Consider the following 21,197-nt stretch of genomic DNA (forward strand, 5'->3'; position numbering starts at 1 on the left):
TGGCTCTCTCTTTCAGCTCTGTATTTCTTCTGCCAATTTCCTGCCCTTTCTGCCCACACTCCCTTTGTCAGACGTTGACCTCTAAATCTTTTAAGATCCATTTGAATGACTTCCCCTGGCCTCATCACCCCAGCCGGACCCGATTCTCACCGTCTAAACCGCACAGCCACGTTCTCCATTTCCTCATCAGCTTATTCGTTTCATCGATCACACAGCTGTGGAGCCTCTCCAATGGGTTTCCCACTGATCCAGGTCCATAAGCCTACAGAGAGGAATAAGACATGGTCCCTGCCTTCAGTTCAAAATGTAATAAAGGGGACAAATCATCCCAAAGCAATGTGAGAAGTACTATAATAAAGGAGGAATGAGGTTCTACCAAACCAGTCTGATGACATTTAACACACATTCCTTTTTACTAAGGTTACCTTGTGTATGTTTTCACCTTAAGTAATTACAGACCATTGGAGAACAAACCAGTTATTTTCTTTTTGCATCTTCTCTGCGGTCTGAAACAAGGTCTGCCGTATCATATGCTCGTACCTGTCTTTTAACTAAGCGAGTGGAGTAGTTGGTCCGCTGACTGCCGCTGACAGGCGGGCTATGTTCTCCCTCAGTCTACTCTTCGAAATGGAGATTTAATGTTCTATACCTTTTCACTGGTTGGGCTTTTGTTTTGTTTTGTTTGGAGGTGCATATTTTTCATCTCCACCCTGCGAATGTATTAAATGCTATTCAGAGATTTCCTAATGTTAAACATTCTGAAAAATAGGAATAAACTCTCATGGTCCAGAGAAGCAGATCCTTTTTTTTTTTTTTTTTAGATTTTATTTATTTATTTGACAGAGAGAGATCACAGTAGGCAAAGAGGCAGGTAGAGAGAGAGGGGGAAGCAGGCTCCCCATTGAGTAGAGAGCCCGATGCGGGGCTCGATCCCAGGACCCTGGGATGATGACCTGAGCCGAAGGCAGAAGCTTAACCCACTGAGCCACCCAGGCGCCCGAGAAGCAGATCTTTTATGTTCTGTAGGAACATCCTCCCCCAAGTGAAAGGTTAGAAGGGCTCTTGTTCCCCCTCCCCTCTGCCAGCCTATGGGGACCTTCTTTACTAAAGGAAACATTTCTTATTCCAGCTTTTGTCTTTTTTATTCTGGTAAGAATCAGATGAATATGTATTATTCTTTAAATTAAAAAAGAAAAATTACGGGGCGCCTGGGTGGCTCAGTGGGTTAAGCCGCTGCCTTCGGCTCAGGTCATGATCTCAGGGTCCTGGGATCGAGGCCCGCATCAGGCTCTCTGCTCAGCAGGGAGCCTGCTTCCCTCTCTCTCTCTCTCTCTGCCTGCCTCTCCGTCTACTTGTGATCTCTCTCTGTCAAATAAATAAATAAGATATTTAAAAAAAAATAAATTTAAAAAGAAAAATTAATATCAGCTCTTTTCTTTAGTATTATGCAACCAAGCATTCATTTGATCACCTTCCTGGGGCTGCTTCTCTGTCTCCTGCCCACTACTTTGTTCAAAACCCTCCACCGTCCTCTTGCTGTTGCCTGTTTCCTTCCCCTCTCCCAGATCCTTCTTCTAAGCTGAATATAAAGAAGAGTCGTGTTTTTGCGTGCTTGAGGTACACTCATACTTCAGAGTTTAATTTTTTTATTTGCCCTCTCTTGCCCCTTTCCTGCTTTTGATTAAATACTTCACAGTAACATATTTGGACTGACATTTCATTTACAGGATCTGAGTGATTTACAGAGGGTTTCCAGTAACTGTTCTTTGCTTTTTAGAGCTTAACTTTTCAATCCTAAGCAAATCTCACTGCGCTTTTTTTTTTTTCACAGCCCTTTTAAAACTATGACAGAGTCTGCTAATAGTTACAGTTAGTCAGAAGGATAGAGTGGAAAGAAATTAGATAATTCAGGGATTATCAGTGTTACAAGCTTAAACACGAGGAGGCTCCAAGCAAAACATCCTAGTATGCCCTCCTCACCCTCCTTATTTTTGGCTAATTCCCAAGCAAGCACATCTCCAAAAAATATGGCTTCTTTGGTGAGCATCTCTGTAATTCATTAATAACCTGAGTATTATTTATACTTTGCACATTAAAACTGGTGCAAATAACATTTCTCAAGTTAATAGTTGAATATAATAAATATAGAGAACCATGCGTAGCATATATGAGCAACCGATTGGGTGGCTCAGTCCGTTAAGTGTCTGCCTTTGGCTCAGGTCGTGATCCCAGAGTCCTGGGATCAAGCCTCTCATCGGGCTCCCTGCTCAGTGGAGAGGCTGCTTTTCTTTCTCTCCCCATGCCTGCTGCTCTGCCTACTTGTGCTCTTTCAAATAAATAAATAAATCTTAAAAAAAAAAAAAAGCAGAAAGTGTTAAAAGTCTGATGTCCTCTGTACAGGACCTTTCTGTGGATTGCTTCTGAAGCCCAAGTAATTTAAATAAATTGTATAAATGCTCACACTTCATGTGTGATGCATTTGAGATCATAATCCCCTGACTTCCATTCCAGCACTTTTCCCCAAATAACCCAATTTGATCTTTGCATTAATTTAATATCCTTCAAAAGCCATCCTTCAGGGGTGCCTGGGTGGCTCAGTGGGTTAAAGGCTCTGCCTTCGGCTCAGGTCATGATCTCAGGGTCCTGGCATCGAGCCCCGCGTCAGGCTCTCTGCTCAGCAGGAGCCTGCTTCCCCCCACCCCTGCCTACCTCTCTGCCTACTTGTGATCTCTGTCTGTCAAATAAATAAATAAACTTTTAAAAAAAATCTTTAAAAAAAAAAAGGCATCCTTCAGATATTTTAAATCAAGAACTCTGAAGTTGAGTAGATAAGCAGTAACTAAGAGAAGTGGTAGGAGAGAGGAGGCGTCTTGAGGTTCGTACGGATGAGCATCTGACTGTCTTTTTACTTTTTGGCCACGATGCATGTGAATTGCTTTCTTTAGAGAATCTCTCACCTTGTAGAAGATGAAAGTGCCAGGCAGTCACTCTGCAGCCTTCTTTGCCACCAAGTCACTGATGCCATGACCTACCCTTGAGTTTGAATTAGTCCAGGAACACGAGTAGGCCAGGACTGACCTACTCCATTCTGATGAGGGTGGGCAGAATAGCAGTGAATTTAGAGTCCAGCTTGGCAAGGTTGGCAGTGTTCATTGCAGGGTCTGTGCCCAGTGGCTGTGGCAGTGGTCCTTATGCTTCTAATTCAATGCCATGAATTTGGTTTCTCAGTCCTTCCAGAGATTTTATCCAATATCCTTCAGTAAGTTCATTTCCTTAAATTAGCTAGATTTCGTTTCTGTTGCTTATATCTTTTTTTTTTCCTTCAAATTTTATTTTATTTTATTTTTTTCAGTGTTCCAAAATTCATTGTTTATGCAGCACACCCAGTGCTCCATGCAGTATGTTGCCCTCCACAGTACCCACCACCATGCGTCCGGTTACTGTTAAGGGATACGGCACTGGCAGTCCATGGCAGATGGCGATTTGTCTTGTGAAAGCATTTTAAAAACACATTCTTAGAGCAAGAAGGATACATGTTGATTTGGGGATAAGGCAAAGGCTACGCTGCATTTAACATTTTCATTCTTTTTCTCCACTTTTACTGTATTTGTGGAATCTGTTACGAGACACAGCCTACCTTCCACTCTAGAAACTGAAAATGCCAAATACTTGCTTTCCCAATTTTTCTTACCAACTATGACAGTTATGTGACCTAAGTTCCACCAGTTGGTTGCACCCAACCCAGACTTGGAATCTGAAACCAGGGATGTAAAGATAAAGAAGCAGCTTTAGGACACCGTGCTGGGGTGGGAGGTGGCAGTTGCACTGAGCTGAGAGGCGCTGGTGGCCTTGATGGTACTGCTGTATCCAGAGTCCAAAGGCCCTGAGACTTCCTGCGCCTTGTGGCCCGATGTGGGTGTTTCTAGCTCTGTAGCTTACAAACCCAGTCCTCTGGCCTTCTTGGAGCTTGTGTGAGCTAACTAATATTTAATAATTAATAAATTTACCTGCTTAAATTATTCCAAGTTGGTTTCTGTTTCTTAAAATTAGGAACTCTGACTGATGCCGTAGTCCACAAAATTCCTTCCTGTGGGTGTCTCACATTTCTGTCCTTACCACCACCACAAAATTCATCAATGCGATACTTTCACGAAACAAATTTAAAGTCCATTTTAACAGGCTCCTTCTGCAATCAGTAGCTCCCTAATAGAGGAATTCTGTATGTAAGTCCATTTTCATCTGCTTCTTCTAACTTTCTGATGTTGGGCCCAACTCAAAGCATTAATTGTTAAAAGAAGTTAAGGAGTCTGGAACTGTCATGAAATATCTGAAATTTTTAAAAATAGAGAAAACTTTTCATTGGTGCAATGAGTAAAGCTCAGATATTTGGATTAGCTATATAATTCTTGCATGAGTTAGATATATTTTTAAATGGTTGGAAAAACATCAAAAGAATAATATTTTACAATATGTGAAAATTATATGAAATTCAGATTTCAGTGTCCGTAAAGGTTTATCGGGACACAGTGATGCTCATTCATTTCCCCGTGTCTGTTCTCAGCAACAGAATTAACGCGTTGCATCAGAGATCACATCAAGGTAAACACTAAAATACCTTTAGCCTTTTACAGAAAATGGTTTGCTGACCCCTGGCCTGTACTTTTCAGAATGATGCCTGAGGCCCAGGGTTTCTTCTGGTCTGGAATTCAGCCTCTTAAAGAGGATCCTGTTACCTGAATTTTACTGGAAGCCTCACTCAGCCCCAGCCAGAGTGGTGGCTGTCATTCCTGGCTGCAGAGTAGTACCCCGGGGGAGCTTTTAAAAAGTTCCCATATGTCCTCCCAACCCAGATGATTTAAATGAGAATGCTGGAATCAGGGTCTAGGAAAACGAATTTTCAGAAAGCTCCGTAGATGTTTCTGAGGTGCAGCCAAAGCGGAGAGCCGTGTGCGGGAAAATGGAGCGACTTGAAGGTGTCTGTGGGTGCGCCTCAAGCTGCAATGCTTCTCGAACTTTAATGTCAACTGAGGATCTTGTTAAAAGATAGGTTCCGGGGCGCCTGGGTGGCTCAGTGGGTTAAGCCGCTGCCTTCGGCTCAGGTCATGGTCTCAGAGTCCTGGGATCGAGCCCCGCATCGGGCTCTCTGCTCAGCAGGGAGCCTGCTTCCTCCTTTCTCTCTGCCTGCCTCTCTCCTGCTTGTGATCTCTCTGTCAAATAAATAAATAAAATCTTTAAAAAAAAAAAAAAAAGATAGGTTCCGTTTCGGTCGAGCGGGGCTGAAGCCTGTGATGGGCTTCATGGCAGTCCCCGCTAAAATATGCCCCTCTGCAATATTAATTATTTGGGTTATTCTGAATCAAAGTTACTTAAGCAGCTGCTGTGCAAGGACACTCTGAACTTCCTTTATCCCCCTGCAAGCGGAAAGTCTCCCCTGTGGAAGGTGGCCTCCCGGATCCGGAGGTAGAGAGACATCCTTATCTCCCGACACAGGGGATTCAGCACTGGGAGGCTGTAAAACACTCGCTCCTGCTTCACCAGTTGACTGGCCCAAGCCCACTCTTGTCAATTCCTCACCAATTTCTTGTTTCTTTGTCTGAAAGGTAAGTTTTGCTTTGGTCACTTCGAGTCTCACGTGTTTGTGAGCTCTCCTATGAAATCAAATTTGTCTCCCTCCTGTTACTCTGTCTGACATCAACTTAATTATTAACCAGCCAAAGAACCCACAAAGGAAGAAAGGAAAAGTTTTCCTCCCTTTTGCCAAAGATCCCATATTTCAGAAAAACTGCCGATGCTGCTGGTCCATGAGTAACAAAGTGAGGGCAAGGATTTCATTGAACTTGTGAGAACATATTCCATGACTTGTGTTCTTGCCTGCTTAGCAATAAATCGTTGCATCGTTGCACGACAGAGTTCTTTCTACTTCAGATGTGGCAGTCAGTTATAGCCTCTGAGGACATGACCTGCTAGTTGAGATGCTGAAGGGTGGGAAGGGGCCAGATCTGAGAAGAATGGGGAAAGGACTTCCCAGGCAGACAGGAGCCTGTGTGATGGCCCTAAGGCAAGGAGGACTCACTTTTGAATGGCCTGTGTGACTACAGGGTGACAGAGGTTGATGCTGCTTTGTTTCGTTATGGGAAAGATAACAGTTTAAAAAGGAGATGCCTCCATTCATCCTTGCTAGATCTATCACCTTGAAATCAGTTCTCAGAAAATCAGAGGAATTCTGTCACCGGAAGAAGGAAAGCAATTCACAGGAAGATGTAAAGGTGTGTTTGCTGGGCCATACAGAAATGATGGGACAGAGAGGACTTGTAACGGACTTCACTAGGTTCCCCTATTCCACACCTAGTTCATATTACACTGTAGTCCTAGATGGCGATAACTCTCCTCCTGAAGCAGGTCCTCTATGAAATTCTTTTGGGCAGTTAGGGAGAAGGTCAAGGTTTCTTGCTGAGTCTTTGGGGCCTTGATGGTGTTCAGCTCAATAGTCATCTACAGGCCAAAATGGCACATCTTAGGACAGCTCATTCTTAATCCCTACAACAGCTTCAGCGGCAATGGTGGGCCATGCGGAAGTCTTTTCCGGAGTAGCAGGGGTGCCACGGGAAGCCTTCCTGCAGGACCATTAGTGGCCTTGACTTGGAAACCCACCTGCAGACAGCCAAATAGGGAGCCAGAGCAGAAACAGAGGAAAATGCTAGTGCGCACATGTTTACAAGGGAACACGTGTATCAACAGCTATGAAACGTTCCTGGGAGGAATGGTGAGACAAAACACAAACGGACCTCCTTCAACCTCCCCTTCCCCACTCCTGGGGGGAGATGCACGAAATTCTTCTAAAATCTCCCAACTATCTTAATGTTAATACCTTGCTAGAAGGGAAAACAACCTTAACTCCACAATGGCAGGACCTGTGCTATCTCCTAGGTATCTTGTAGGTTGGCCCTCTTTAGCCTATGAAAGTTCTTTTGAAACCTCCCTTTTCCTTACTTCCTCCAGCTCCCCGGTATATAATCACCGCTCCCCAAGCCACAGACACACACAGACACACAGACACACACACATATACATACAAACACACACGTGCAGCAGCTCTTACTGCCCAGGGGTCCTGTTCCTGTGCTTTAATGAAACCACCTTTTTGCACCAAAGATGTCTCAAGAATTCTTTCTTGGTCATGGGCTCTGGACCCCACCCCACTGAACCTCACCTATATTCCAAAACCCCATCAGTAGCATCAGAGTTCAAAAGATACATGGTTTTGTGAGTTTCTTGTTTTAGCCCTAGGGTTGTTGTAGGGTGTATAGAGGAGGAAGATGTGGAAACACCTAACAGGGAAAGGGGCTGGGGGAGGGAAGGTTTCCAGCAGAAGGTGGCATTTAAACTAAAGCAAGCCAAGAGAAGGAAGGATAACAGAATAAGGCAGAGAACCACAAACAGTTCCTTAAAAGCTGGAGGAGAAGGTAGGAGGGGATTACAAAGAAGTGAAGTTAGAAGGATTGTTAATTACATAGTACATAACTGGATACTCATTCACTATGTGTTTGTATGTGATGGTCTTTATTGGTGTAGGAAGGTAATTCCCCCATAGAGCTCTCACATTTCTGCTTGCCTTCGGAGCAGAGGCACTGACAGCTTTAGTTCCAGACTTTCTCTTCAAGGATGCTTGTAGCCAAGGACCTTGGATGGCAGAAATGTCTCACTGGAACAGAAGGCAGGTTTATTTGCCATCCAGTACAGTAAAGGTTGGGTGTCTTTTTTATTTATTTTTTATTTTTTTTTAAGATTTTATTAATTTATTTGACAGACAGAGATCACAAGTAGGCAGAGAGGCAGGCAGAGAGAGAGAGGGAAGCAGGCTCCCCGCTGAGCAGAGAGCCGGATGTGGGACTTGATCCCAGGACCCTGGGATCATGACCCGAGCTGAAGTCAGAGGCTTTAACCCACTGAGCCACCCAGGTGCCCCTAAAGGTTGGGTGTCTTTTTTTTTTTTTTTTTAAAGATCTTATTTATTTATTTGACAGAAATCACAAGTAGGCAGAGAGGCAGGCAGAGAGAGAGGAGGAAGCAGGCTCCCTGCTGAGCAGAAAGCCCGATGTGGGGCTTGAACCCAGGACCTGGGATCATGACCTGAGCCAAAGGCAGCGGCTTAACCCACTGAGCCACCCAGGCGCCCCAAGGTTGGGTGTCTTAAGCTCAGAGAAACCTCAGGTGTGAGGCAAAACCTGTGTGTGTGGCATCTATCTGGACAGTTCCTGATTGCCGTGGAGGGGTGGGGGGAGGGCAAGGGGGACCCGCCTAAACATGAGGCGGTGCTACTTGCTGTGCTGGGAGTAATAAAGTCCTTGCCTTAGAGCTAGGAATCTTCTGCCTTCTGTCAAAGCTCATGAAGCCGCTGTAGGCTAACCTTCCTAGCTCTTGACACTAGGTGTTTGCCTTTTGAGAAGCAAAAAATCAGTTTGGGGCCTGGCTCTTTTTTTTAACATACCCTCAGAGTTAATGAATCTTATCCATACTGGGCACTTGTGCAGTCCTAGCTGAGGTAGGATTTTAGGCCAATTGAAGGCTCCATATCCCTTCTAATACGAAAATGCTCTAGCTTATGAAGCTTGTGGTGCCAAAAGGCAACGAAATACAAGGTGAATATTTCACTGATGTAAAAACAAATGCCAAGAAGCCAGGCAGCGCTTGGCTTACCAAATGGGATAGGCTATGACCTCAGACTGCAACAGGGAACACATCTACCAGGTTAAATTGAAAAATCGCCTGCTATCCAGGAAACAAGGACACAGTGGTAATGGTAGCCAAATGGGGTTTAGCCACGAGATGACTCTAGCAATGCCCACTTTGGGGATGGGCAATAAAATAGAACAAAAGTCTCTGTGGACCTTATATTATCTTCTCAAGTATGTTCTTTAAATTATCAAAACCGTAGCCTCAACAGAGTAAGTTAATGAAATTAAGCAATAGAAGCAAGTGTTAACTTCAAGAAACTTTAGTCTTTAACTTGACTGAGTGGGATTACATTCTACTAATTTCAGAAATAAGCTATTTAAACATTCTAGGTTGGGGCATCTGGCTGGCTCAGTTGGAAGAGGATGCAGCTCTTGGTCTTGGGGTCATGGGTTCAAGCCCCATGTTGGGTATAGAGATTACTTAAATAAATAAACTTAAAAAAAATAAAAAACATTTTAGCTTACAAAAGAGAAGATCACTGTAAAGTGAACTTTTTGGTCATTCATCTTTGAGACTATCTTTAACCACTCAAAACCTCTTCAGAACATCCAAGTCTAAATAATGGGATGGAATGAATAAAGATGTGTTTTATGTGACAATATAATGTTTTCTTGGTGAGCCAGTGAATTTTTTTTAATTCTTTAATAATTAATATTTGTCAATAAGACAGACATTAGAGAAGGATCAAAGGGAATATATTTCTGTGTCTCTGGAGATGCACTTTATCCAAATATGGCATTATCTGAAAAATAAAAAGTACTTGTTATATAATGTGTAATACATTTCATAGTTCCAGAATAACCCTGAAGGCAGAGAGGACAAGTACTGCTTCACAGATGTAGAAAGGAAGGCTTAGCAACATTAAATGACTAAGCACATGACACTAGTCAATGGCAGAAGCAGAACTTGAATCCAAGTGCAATGGACTGAGTGTTTGTGCCCCCCTCCCGAATTCCTATATTGCACCCTAATCACAGTGTGATGGTATGGAGAGCTGGGGCCTTTGGGAGGTAATTAAGTCTTGAGGGTGGAGTCCTCATAAATGGGATTAGTGCCCTTAGAAGAGGCCAGAGAGCCAGCTAGTGCTTTCTGCCATGTGACACGTGGCAAGAAAACAGCCCTCTCTAAACCAGGGAGAGGACATTCGTCAATAACCCGACCATGCTGGCACCCCGATCTCAGACTTCCAGCCTCCAGAACTGTGAGAAATACATGTTGTTTAAGCTACCCATTTGTTGTGACTTGTTATAACAACCTGAACTAACATACCTGTGTCTCCTGTTTTTAAGGCTAGTATGTTTAAGTAAGACCACCCCTCTTTTGGCCTCCACATCTCCAGGTAGAAGGCTGAAAAGAGAGCTTGGAGATCTCCAGCTAAGCAAACCTGTTCCCTGGTCTTCACATCCCTATTGATAGAAGCAAAGAGGAGTCCCCAGAACCCCAAGTGCTCTTAGCAAAGTCCCCAACCTTTCTCAGATTTAACACTCATGGCCTCACCACCGCTGGAGACGGTGAAGACTAATCTCATTCTGTTCCTTATCCCTGTTTACTTGGGCTACCTCAGGAAGCCAAGAGTTCTGAGAGGGAGTCAAACCAAGAAACAGACTCAACTACAGAGTCAGAAGCGATGGCTACCAGTGGTGGGGGGATGGGTCAAATAGGTGATGGGGATTAAATAGTATACTTACCATGATGAAAAAATAATAAAATTAAAATAATGGGGGGGGGGGGAAGAAGCCAGGAGTTGTGGGTTGCCCCACATATCTCTGTGAGCAGTGGTGAATCTCCTGACCGGCATTTCCTGTTCACTCCCAACCTGCTGCTTTATGTTTCTCCATTGCACTTACCCACTTACAATCCCCTGCCTCTACCCACTCAAGTCCCACTGAAGTCTAAACTTTATGAGGCAAGGGTTGTTTCTGTCATTGTACTGCCAAGCAAATGGAACAGTGCCACAAAAATCTGCTGAAAGAATGGGTTTCTTCCTCTCTAGGTATGTACAAAGGAAAAGTGTAAAGTACTTTCTAATTCTTACTGTATATGTCCAGCAAAATGTAACTCCTTATTATCCTCTTCCATTTAGTCTACAACAACAAATGTGCCATGGGAAACTCTAGGTTTGTGAGCCTTTGCCCAAGGGCACAGCTACCAGTCTCGAGAGGAATGAGGTAAGCTTTACCACGACTTCTGGAAAAATACATCCTACGTCCCAGTATTTATTCAATCATCAAATGAATATTTTCTGAGTGCCTAATTAACGCCAGACACCATTCTAGGAACGGAATGGATAAAGCGATGAATAAACAGATAACATCAAGGAGCATTAGGGAGTGACAAACACTGTGGAGGGAAAGGACACCGGGTATAGTGTTGCAGGATGGATGTCTCCAACTCAGGAGAAAGGTCAGGGCCAGAAATAGAAATGTGGGAGTCATAAGAATACAGAGGAGATTTTCAAGCCCTATAACAGTTGAAGTCCAGCAATCTGTCTCATTGAGATCACCTAAAAACTAAGTATAAATGATGACAAGTGGGCCATCTTATAGAAACAGGATGTGATTTTACAGTTAATGATGTTTATCATTCAGTTCAATACTTATTTGCTGATGGTTTACTGGAGTAATATGTTCATCGCATTTTATAAGTAATATGCTATCTTATTTTTACAAATGAGGTTTTTGTTTTTTTTTCTTTGCATCTGCTGGCCTCCTGGGGGAGGGGGTACTCTCTCATATCTGTTCTCAGTCTAGTGCGGTAGGGCTGAACTTTTGGTTTGGGATGTGGTAAGTTCTCTTTTGGGTTGAGTTTAACTTCCACTGCTCTTAAGCTATCTTTTAAATCTCTTTTAAAACTATCTCTACTGGAAAGACCCTATATCACAGGATACCTGGGTGGCTCAGTGGGTTAAGCCTCTGCTTTCAGCTCAGGTCATGGTCTCAGGGTCCTGGGATCGAGCCCCACATCGCATCAGGCTCTCTGCTCAGCAGGGAGCCTACTTCCCCTTCTCTCTGCCCACCTCTCTGCCTACTTGTGATCTCTGTCTATCAAATAAATAAATAAAGTCTTTTAAAAAAAAGACCCCATATCAAAGTGTTGTTCATGTGTGTTGTACCTGTCAATATTTACCACATCAGAAATTTAAATGGAGAAAAAATTTAAAGCTCAAGAGTACAATTCCCCATTCCATTTAATGGTTAGAAGAATGATGTGATTGAAATCAAATTGCTTCTGGAAAACTCTGTTGTAGTCCCATGAGAGTAAAAAAGGTAAGTAATATCTCAGCATCATTATGAAAATAGCTTTGAGCTTGTGGATCCCCGAAAAAGACCTGAATACTCAGGAGTTCCCCAGGCCACCCTTTCAGAATTACTAATTTAGTCTAAAAAAGAAAAAGCATGTATTTGCATGCTAATTACCATAACATTTAAATTAGATCTATGCTTATTGTGTATCTCATCATCATAAAGTTGAATTTCTTTTTGAGTCTGTTCACTTAAAAGAAACAAAGAGCTTTTCTGCAATATTTAAAGGTTTATTTCAGTGTTCCAGAATTGTTGGTTACTAACCTTGATATCATTAATGTTGGCTATGGAAATTACGTTTATTAGACTCTGTTTTGTAGAAAACCATGTGTATTCATGTGACATGGCAAACTATGTTTGTCATAGAAGATGGAATTACCCTCTACCATTAAACTTGTGAAAACTAACCTACTAGTTGTGGCTTAACTCATCTAGTTCCAAGTAATTCAAGCAGAGTAAAAGATTATGCAGATGCACTTAGGACACTAGAGGCATTCTTCCTTGTAAAGAGTTATTTTTTTAGTATAACAAACACATTACTGTTACAGATTAACTTTGAAGCACATGGAGCACCTCGGTTTCCCATGCCACCCTACATCACCTCTCTGTCCCACTGACTAAGAGCCTGGGGCAAATGAAAAGTCATAACTCCTTCATCAAAGAAGTTAAATCTCCAAAATAGTGATTCTTTTGTTTCTGCTCTAACTCAATTGTGTTGTTTGTATTTAATACAATTACACTTTTTTTTCTTTTTACATAAAGGACAAAATGCCATCAGTTGCTTGTCTTGACTTAGAAACAAGTATTCACAATCAAGAATAGTTACCCTTTCTCTTCCTCCTCCTCTAAAATAATATGACCACCACCACAAACCCCCATGCCAACCTCCTTCCACATTTTATTATTGTGACTCAGGGCCTCTTGTTTTTTTTTTGTTTTGTTTTGTTTTGTTTTTTAAAGATTTTATTTATTTATTTGACAGAGAGAGATCCCAAGCAGGCAGAGAGGCAGGTAGAGAGAGAGGAGGAAGCAGGCTCCCTGCTGAGCAGAGAGCCCAATGTGGGGCTCGATCCCAGGACCCCGAGATCATGACCGGAGCCGAAGGCAGCGGCTTAACCCACTGAGCCACCCAGGCGCCCCAGGGCCTCTTGTTTGATATTTGTCATCAAAATCATTTCAGTTTATCTCAATTTTGCTCATGAAATTTTTGCAGAGGCAACAGAAATTGGTGAGAGGAGGTCTCTGCAGTTTTTGTGGTCTATTACAATGATCTACAACAACTTTCCTCAAAATATGGCTCTCAGGCCATCAGCATCAGCATCTCCTTATCCTGCTGAAAATGCAGATTCTGGGACCCAAAGGAGAGCCCTCTCAATGAGTCAGTCTGGAGACGGAGCTTGGGATTCTCTAAGCACAAGAAACTGACAATCTCTGGTCTAGAGCAGATCTTATATAAACTAATCTCCTTTACTGATGTTTTTTTACTTCAGACAGATCTCCTTTAAACTATCCCAGAACGATACTTCCTGAAACTCTCTCAACCCCAGAAACTCTCCACAAGTTTACTTATAAATACCACCCCCCCCCACCCCCCCCCCACCCCACCCCCGGTCAACTGAGCGGGAATCCTACTGTAACAACTTACTTTTGGGGGGAAAGTGCTTTTTCTCCGTGTGAACAAGGAGACTCAGTGTGACCCAGGAGCTCCTGCCACTATCAGGAACAGATTCTTTGATTTGGGTGTGAGTAGAAGACGTGTATGCACCGCTGAAATGCCTCTTTTGAACTCTCAGTAAACTGACTTGATTGCTTCTTTCCACAAGGCAGTTGGATTCACGCTTTTCATTTATCTCCTCCAGGAGACAGCGCTGGCCTTCTTTGAGCTTTCTAATTATTTCACTGGTTCTTCTCTTGGAAGTCATTATGCTGACAAACTAAACATTAGGTGATTCTTACTGTCCCGCAAACAAAGGACAAAATACTATCAGCGACTGCTTGACCTCGCAGCCAATACTCATAGTCGGTTCCTCCTTCCCCTCCTGGAAAATACCACCACCACTGCGCCCCTCACCCCACATCTCACTCCATTTTTATTATTGTTTCCGAAGGTCTTTTTGTTTTTTGATGTTTCTTCAGGGGAAAAACATTTTGAAAAGAGGATTTTACATTGAACTACATAAAAAACTAATGAGGTACCATATGTTGGCTAATTGAATTTAAATACATTTAAAAAAGGGGAAAAAAGAGGATTGCAGTAAAAGAATATATTTCGGTTTTGAAACAAATACTATGTGTTGATTCTTGCTTTAAGGGACTCTTGTTGTTTCTTTTCATTATAAAATAAAACATATTAATTGTAGAAAATTAAGAGAATGCAGAAAAGCATAAGGTAGACAAGCTAAAATCACTCTTGATCCAGAGACAACCAAATTAACATTTTGGATGTTTCTTTCCCAATAAATATCCAAAGGGATCTTATTATAAAAAGTACAGAAAGAGACATTAAATGGACTATGGCTGAACAGAAACTTAAAATCTTGAAGTATTGTTAAATATTTAGGAAGATTTTGCTTGTTAGGTCTATCAATTTGTCTTTTCAGACACGTGAAATACTTAAAAATCAAATATGTTAAATTTACAAAAGAAGTTTAAAATATTTAAATATTTAAAGTATTAAATAAGTTTGTAAATGGACTGATTACTTAAAGGTGTTCAGTCTTCTCAATTTAGGTTAACTGAACATTAATTTCAGTGAAAATGAGGGTGAGCTATATATAAAAATAACTCAATTTATAGATAGAATCCAAGAGTTATATGTTGAAATCAAAGGTTGACAGAAAGGTTTTTAATGTTTTAATTTTATAAAATCAATATTAAGGGCGCCTGGGTGGCTCAGGCGTTCGACATCTGCCTTCCATTCAGGTCATGATCCAGATGTCAATCTCAGGACCCCTGCTCACTGGGAACCCTGCTTCTCCCTCTCCCACTGCTTGCATTCCCTCTCTTGCTGTGTATCTCTCAGTCAAATAAAATCTTAAAAAAAAAATATATATATATATATATATATATACATATATACACATATATATAAAATCAACTTTAATTTGAAATCCAAGTAACTATAAATGGTCCTTTTTACACACAAAGGCTCCTCTCAGACATTAAAAAAAATCTCACATTAACATTTTATCTCACATTAACATTTTATATAGATGAACAGAACTTTCTCTTAAGTGACTATGGTAGACTACATTATTTAGACATAAATCCCAGTGAAAACTACTAAAAATTCTGGGGAAAGTTTTTTTTTTAATTTGTTAATAATGAAATGATAAGAGAGTTAGAAAATAGCAGGTCCAAAATGAAGGAAATCAAGAACAAGGACATAGGGAGGTAGACAGAACCTGCACTTGCCTGAGGACATCTTCTGATCCTGAAGGTTAAAGAAGTCATTTTGCTAGCCTAGAGGACAAGGGACAGAAAAATCAAAGCCCAAAGCCTATGCACAGTGGAGAGTCTAAAGTAGACCTTTTCCATAGTAAGTTGGCATCCAAAGGGTTACCCCCCTCAGGGTGAGAGTGAAGACACAGTAAACTCACATTCCATCACGTACTTGCTGGAAGAATGTTGCTTTAGCATTAAGTGTAGCTCTGGGGGAAAACCCCTCCATGAAAAGTTGCAAGTGCTTCCTGACTCTCACAAGGATTTTCAACCAAATTCACAACTAGGGCAGTTGCAAGAAATACCAAAGTGAAAAACAAGAACGGGGCAAGGAATAGCAAGCTGAGGAGCAAGGTGGTAGCAAGAATTTAGCTAAGGGGGTTCCAGGCTGGGAAGATATCCAAGTAACTGACAGAAGCAAACTCAAGTCTTTTCTGGAAGAATTTCATCCTCAGCATCTGGGACTCCCCAACAATACTTTTTCAAAGACAACAAATAGCACACAGCCAAGGATAACCAGCCAAGCACAAAGGTAGATGAGGCATCATAAAGTGAGAACAGCAGCAACAAAACGATGAAATCTACATATGTGAGAAGCATCAGATGAATTATAGAACAATTACACATACAACATCTAAAAAAACAAGAAAATAAGTTTGCAGCTATGTTCAGGAAACAAGAAGCCAAAAAAAATTTCTAGAAATAAGAAAATGTTATTAAGCAATATTTAATATAGGCTTAGCAGCAGATACGGATTCAGATGAAGAGATAATTAGAGGCGGGGGAATAAATCAGAAGCCATTATCCTGAATGCAGCATAGAAGGACAAAAAAGACAAAAGGTATGAAAAAGCAAAATATGTGGAGGACACAGTGAGAAGGTCAAACCCACATGAAATGGGAAATCCAGAGGACAAAAGTGAGGCAGAGACAAGACATAAAAAGATGTTTGAGAAATATTCAGAACTGACAAATGATACCACTTCATAGACTCAAGAAGCTCAAAGAAAAACACTCAAGATTTTTTTTTGTTAAATCCACGCTTAAAGAGGAATTTGAAAAAAATTAAAAGGAAATCTTAAAACCCATGAGAAAATAAAAGGACAGTTGAACTAACAGCTGACCTCTCACAAAGGAACAATAGAAGCCACAAAACAGAGAAATTATATTTTCAATGTGGTAAAGAAGTTATACAGATGGTAAGTCAGCACACAAAGAGATGCTCAGTCTCATTGATTTTTAGGGAGATGTAAATCAATACTGCAGTGAGATACTGCCTATCACTAGAATGGCTGAAATTGAAAAGATTGACCAAATGAAGTGCTGAAGATGTGGAGGAACTGGAACTCTCGGACACTAATGGTTAGGATGTAGAGTGGTACAACTACTTTGGAAAACAGTGCAGTAGTTAAAAAGTTAAACATATGTCTGCCCTATGTTCTACTCCTAGTATTTACCCAACAAAAGTGAAAGTCTCTATACAAGTGTATGAAGAAACTATCTGTACACAAGAAAATTTAGATATGAATGTTCATCACAGCTTTATTTTTATGAGCCAAGAAGTTCTACCAACCCAAATGTCCATCAACAGCTGAATGGATAAATTATGGTATATCCACACAATGGATACTACTCAGTTATAAAAAAGGAACGTATTATTTTTTTAAGATTTTATTTATTTTTATTTATTTGACAGACAGAGATCACAAGTAGGCAGAGAAGCAGGCAGAGAGAGAGGAGGAAGCAGGCTCCCAGCCAAGCAGAGAGCCCGGATGTGGGGCTCGATCCCAGGACACTGGGATCATGACCTGAGCTGAAGGCAGAGGCTTTAACCCACTGAGCCACCCAGGCGCCCCTAATAAATATTTTTTGAATGAATGAAAAGTATATTACTTATACATATTGACTCCTATTCACTTACTATGATATCATGAGAATTTTTCATGCCATCACATATAGGTCATTTATAATAAAAATGAAATATTTTAAGACAGTGTGGTAGTCTTTCACATGGAATTAAAATAATATATTTGATTAGTCCATTTATTGTTAGACTTGTAGGTTGTTTACACTTCGAACAGTACACTTTGAAACGTATTGAAGCACAAAAATCACACAAACACTGTTTTAGGAAACCCATCAGAGTCATCAGTTGGTCATTCCTGGATACACAAAAGGAGAAGAGGTGTATTTCAACATTCTCTGGCTAACACATAAATCTTACATGTATTTGTACTTGCAGAAGATAGTCCCTGAACAAAAGGAAATGGTTTAAGGGAGAATGGAATTTGAACCCTTTACCCCCTCCCCCTGTCCAAAGCCCAAGGAAGACTAGAATTTAATGCAAGATGGTAAAGAATTGTCTCAGGCAGATAATGCCATAGGAATGCTGTGAAACTCAACAGCAGACAACAATAAACATTTATTCTCATGCTCAGTAGTGGATTGAGCTGGGCTGGGCTCACCTGAGAACTTGGCTTCTGGCTTAAAGGTCTGACTGGGCTTGGCTCCACGGTGAAGGTTGAGCTTAGATCTGTTCCCAAAATTTTAGAACTGGGAAAAACAAAGAAATCTATTTTCCTCTAATCCAACATGTCAGAAGGGATCTACATCTCCTATCCTTATTTTGTTCCTAGGAATTTTAATAGTATAAGAGAATTTTTTTTTTTAAGGTAAAGGATAGAAGAAAACAATTTTTTCTTGAACTACAGTTTCATTTTGCCACCTCTGGCAGGCATAGCATTTCCATTTTCCATTTCTGTTTCCTGACTCCCTGGAAAACCCTCGGTATTAAGCAGCATATCTTTCACAGTAAAATTGGAGTTCAAGCTCATATAATGTAATAACCCAATAAAAAGCAATTGACAACTGACCTTCTTAAATGTATAAATCCAGTAATGTTTGCTCACAAACATAAAAGAAAATATACAACCTACCAGAAAATGAACACTTGGTACTCAAATGATTTAAGTAAACTTTCTCTTTAGACAAGATGTCAGTTGCAGACATGAAAAGAGAAAAGATGCCTTTTCAACTTTGGATCTAGCAAGTTTAAACTGAAAGAAGACAAAATATTTTACGTACTCAATTAACACTAAAGAACTGAATTGGCCTCAATAAGCCTAACTCTATTCCAATCACCAATTAATTATCCAGTGTAGTGGAAACAAAATATGGTTTTACTTAAATAGTTTAAATACCTCATTTTTTGTCATCAGTTTCAACTTACTTTTACTAGAGATACTAGTTTGTCAGAATTGAGACTTTTTGAATTATATCCCTTCTAACACTTCTACTGCTTATCCTCTCTAGGGGATGAAATAAAATTGGGACATGACTAAAGGAAAAGAAAACAAGGTACATTTTTATATGACACACAAAATAACTGTATGACCTTAGTTAAGTCACGTTCTCTGGGCACTCAGTTTCCTTAAATGTTAAGTGGAAATAATACCCAACTCTCAGTCCTCTCATCACAAGGATTAAATGACCTAATATAGCCAATCCTTAATAAGTGGTAACCTTTTTTAAAGATTTGTTTATTTATTTGAGAGATAGCACAAGCAGGGGCAGGAGCAGAGGGAGAGGGAGAGAGAGAATCTCAAGCAGACTCCCCACAGAGCTCAGAGCCTGACGAGGGGCTTGATCTCACAACCCTGAGATCATGACCTGAGCTGAAACCAAGAGTCAGAAGCTTAACCAGCAGAGCCACCCAGATGCTCCAAATAGTAACTTTAATACATCAGTTAGGCACTGTGAAATAAAGAATTTGGGCAATTGGAGAAATAGTATTTCTTGTCCCTCCAGTTATGTTTTGTTTTGTTTTGTTTTGTTTGTCCCTCTAGTTATTGATCTGTTTACTTGTTATGTAGCCAGAATCAGCTACGTAATTTGTGGGGCCGAGTGAAAAATGAAATTGTAGGGCTCCTTACTGAAAATTCATTGAAAATTTCAAGGTGGCAATAGGAGAGCATTAAAGCAAGTGTGGGGCCCTTTTGAGCAGAGGATCCCTGTGTTAGTGCAGAGGTCACATGCCTATGAAACTGACTCTGTGTATGATATAGTAACAGAATGATTTCTATGATTTATTCACCCAGTTTTAGTCTTTTAAATGGCGATAAGTGGGCACCTGGGTGGCTTAGTGGGTTGAGCCTCTGCCTTCGGCTCAGGTCATGGTCTCGGGGTCCTGGGATCGAGTCCCGCATCGGACTCTCTATTCGGCAGGGGGGCCGGTGCTCCCCCCCGCCTGCCTCTCTGCCTGCGTGTGGTCTCTCTGTCAAATAAATAAATAAAATCTTTTTAAAAATAAAATAAATGGCGATAAGTAATGTGCCTAACCTATGGTTTTTTAAAGGGCTTTGAGTGGCGCCTGGCTGGTCCAGTTGATGGAGCATGTGACTCTTGATCTCAGGGTTCTAAGTTCAAGCCCCACAATGGGTGTAGAGATAACTTTAAAAAAAAAACAAAATCTTAAAAAACCCACAAAAATTAAGAAAAGGGTTTTGAAAATATTAAGCATACACAGAGAGAACATCTTCATTATTCATGAATTCCATATTAGCAAATGTGTCTACTCATAAAAATGTGTTATCTCAAAATCAATACTTGTGACATTTTCATTGTCATTCCCAGAAATTCACAGAGCAGCAAAAATTTTAGTCTCCTTGAGGTGCATATTCCCAGCTAAGGTCCAACAAGGGAACACTCTGCCTTCTTGCTTCAGCTCTCATACTATAAACAAGTGTCCTTTTCCTCATGTATTCAGTGTCATTATATTTTAGGATGCTCCCCTACCTGAGTTGAGTGCCAAAGTGTTGTCTGGTGCTCTGAACAGCGAGAAGGCTATAATGAGCCTTATATGTGTTAGATAAGCTTTGTTTAGGTGTGACTTATAGTGCTTTTGGTTGTGAGTTCAATGGTAATGAATCAACAGTATGTATTAAATACTGTGTCTTTAAACAGATACATACATAAAATAAGGTTACATATTGATTGGTTGACAAAAATGTTATGACCAGAGGCTCACAAGAACCTAACCCTCTTTTTCCCCTAGGAACAGTGGCTGAGTATTTGGTCATTCAGTGTTTGGGGCCACTTTATAGAACATAACTACTGCAATAACAAGAACCAACAGTGCAAATAGAGAAAATATACTACTGTTCCTACAGGTATGTTATCATAAATTACCTTTACTGTACAGCAACCGGAAGCCTATTTGAAGTCCACTGGTTTGCATCAGCCTACTGGAACGTTACCCTGGTGATGGAACATTATGATCTAAGCCATTCCAATGTTGTTCTATTCATAGAACCCTAATTAAGAGAAACGTTAGAGTTAGAGAGACTGTTTACTTATCAGCCATATATCCTTGAATAAATTACTCAGTCTCTCTTATTATCAGTTTCTTCATCTGAGATAAAGATATCAATTTCGTGAAGTTGCATGTTTGTGTGTGGGTGGTAGGAGGCAGGAGGGGGCTGGAATTAAATGAGATATGCGTGTAAATTAAATGAGAAATACATTTTTACATTGTACCTGCTATTGATTTATTACATGTACTGACATTTCTTGAACATGTACTCGGTGCCTGGTATTGTTCTGGGTAGTGAGGACAAATGGGCACCTACCCCCCACGAAGCTTAGAGTTTAAAGGTTTAAGATCGGTACTTAGTAAATCAGAGCTATTCTTACTGATTTTTTTTGAACCTCATATTTTACT

General features: G+C 40.8%; 1 protein-coding gene and 1 long non-coding RNA gene across 7 annotated transcripts in view; one reads left to right on the forward strand and one right to left on the reverse strand.

Moving 5' to 3' along the window:
• Nucleotides 1–21,197, reverse strand: part of SPATA45 (spermatogenesis associated 45) — a 59,675-nt gene that overhangs the window by 11,240 nt on the left and 27,238 nt on the right. Inside the window, exons 3-6 of one of the 5 annotated variants that reach the window (XM_047704804.1) lie at nt 20,666–20,790; nt 17,944–18,031; nt 13,684–13,972; nt 9,329–9,478 (exon numbers count right to left, since the gene is read on the reverse strand). In XM_047704804.1, the coding sequence (XP_047560760.1) occupies nt 9,459–9,478; nt 13,684–13,960 (297 nt within the window). In that variant the 5' untranslated portion in view covers nt 13,961–13,972; nt 17,944–18,031; nt 20,666–20,790 and the 3' untranslated portion in view covers nt 9,329–9,458. Of the gene's footprint in view, nt 1–150; nt 263–9,328; nt 9,479–13,683; nt 13,999–17,943; nt 18,032–20,665; nt 20,791–21,197 lie in introns of those variants that run through there. The other 4 variants (XM_047704803.1, XM_047704802.1, XM_047704805.1 and 1 more) reach the window with 4 other exon arrangements.
• LOC125085896 (uncharacterized) lies at nt 7,273–21,142 on the forward strand. Of its 2 annotated transcripts, XR_007123032.1 has the most exons (3): nt 7,273–7,745; nt 8,181–9,498; nt 21,131–21,142. It is a non-coding gene; the product is annotated as an uncharacterized LOC125085896 (long non-coding RNA). The 2 variants fall into 2 exon arrangements; XR_007123031.1 differs by lacking the exon at nt 21,131–21,142 and having other exon boundaries at nt 8,181–10,460.

This window comes from Lutra lutra, chromosome 15 (assembly GCF_902655055.1).
Source record: "Lutra lutra chromosome 15, mLutLut1.2, whole genome shotgun sequence".
Taxonomy (NCBI): domain Eukaryota; kingdom Metazoa; phylum Chordata; class Mammalia; order Carnivora; family Mustelidae; genus Lutra; species Lutra lutra.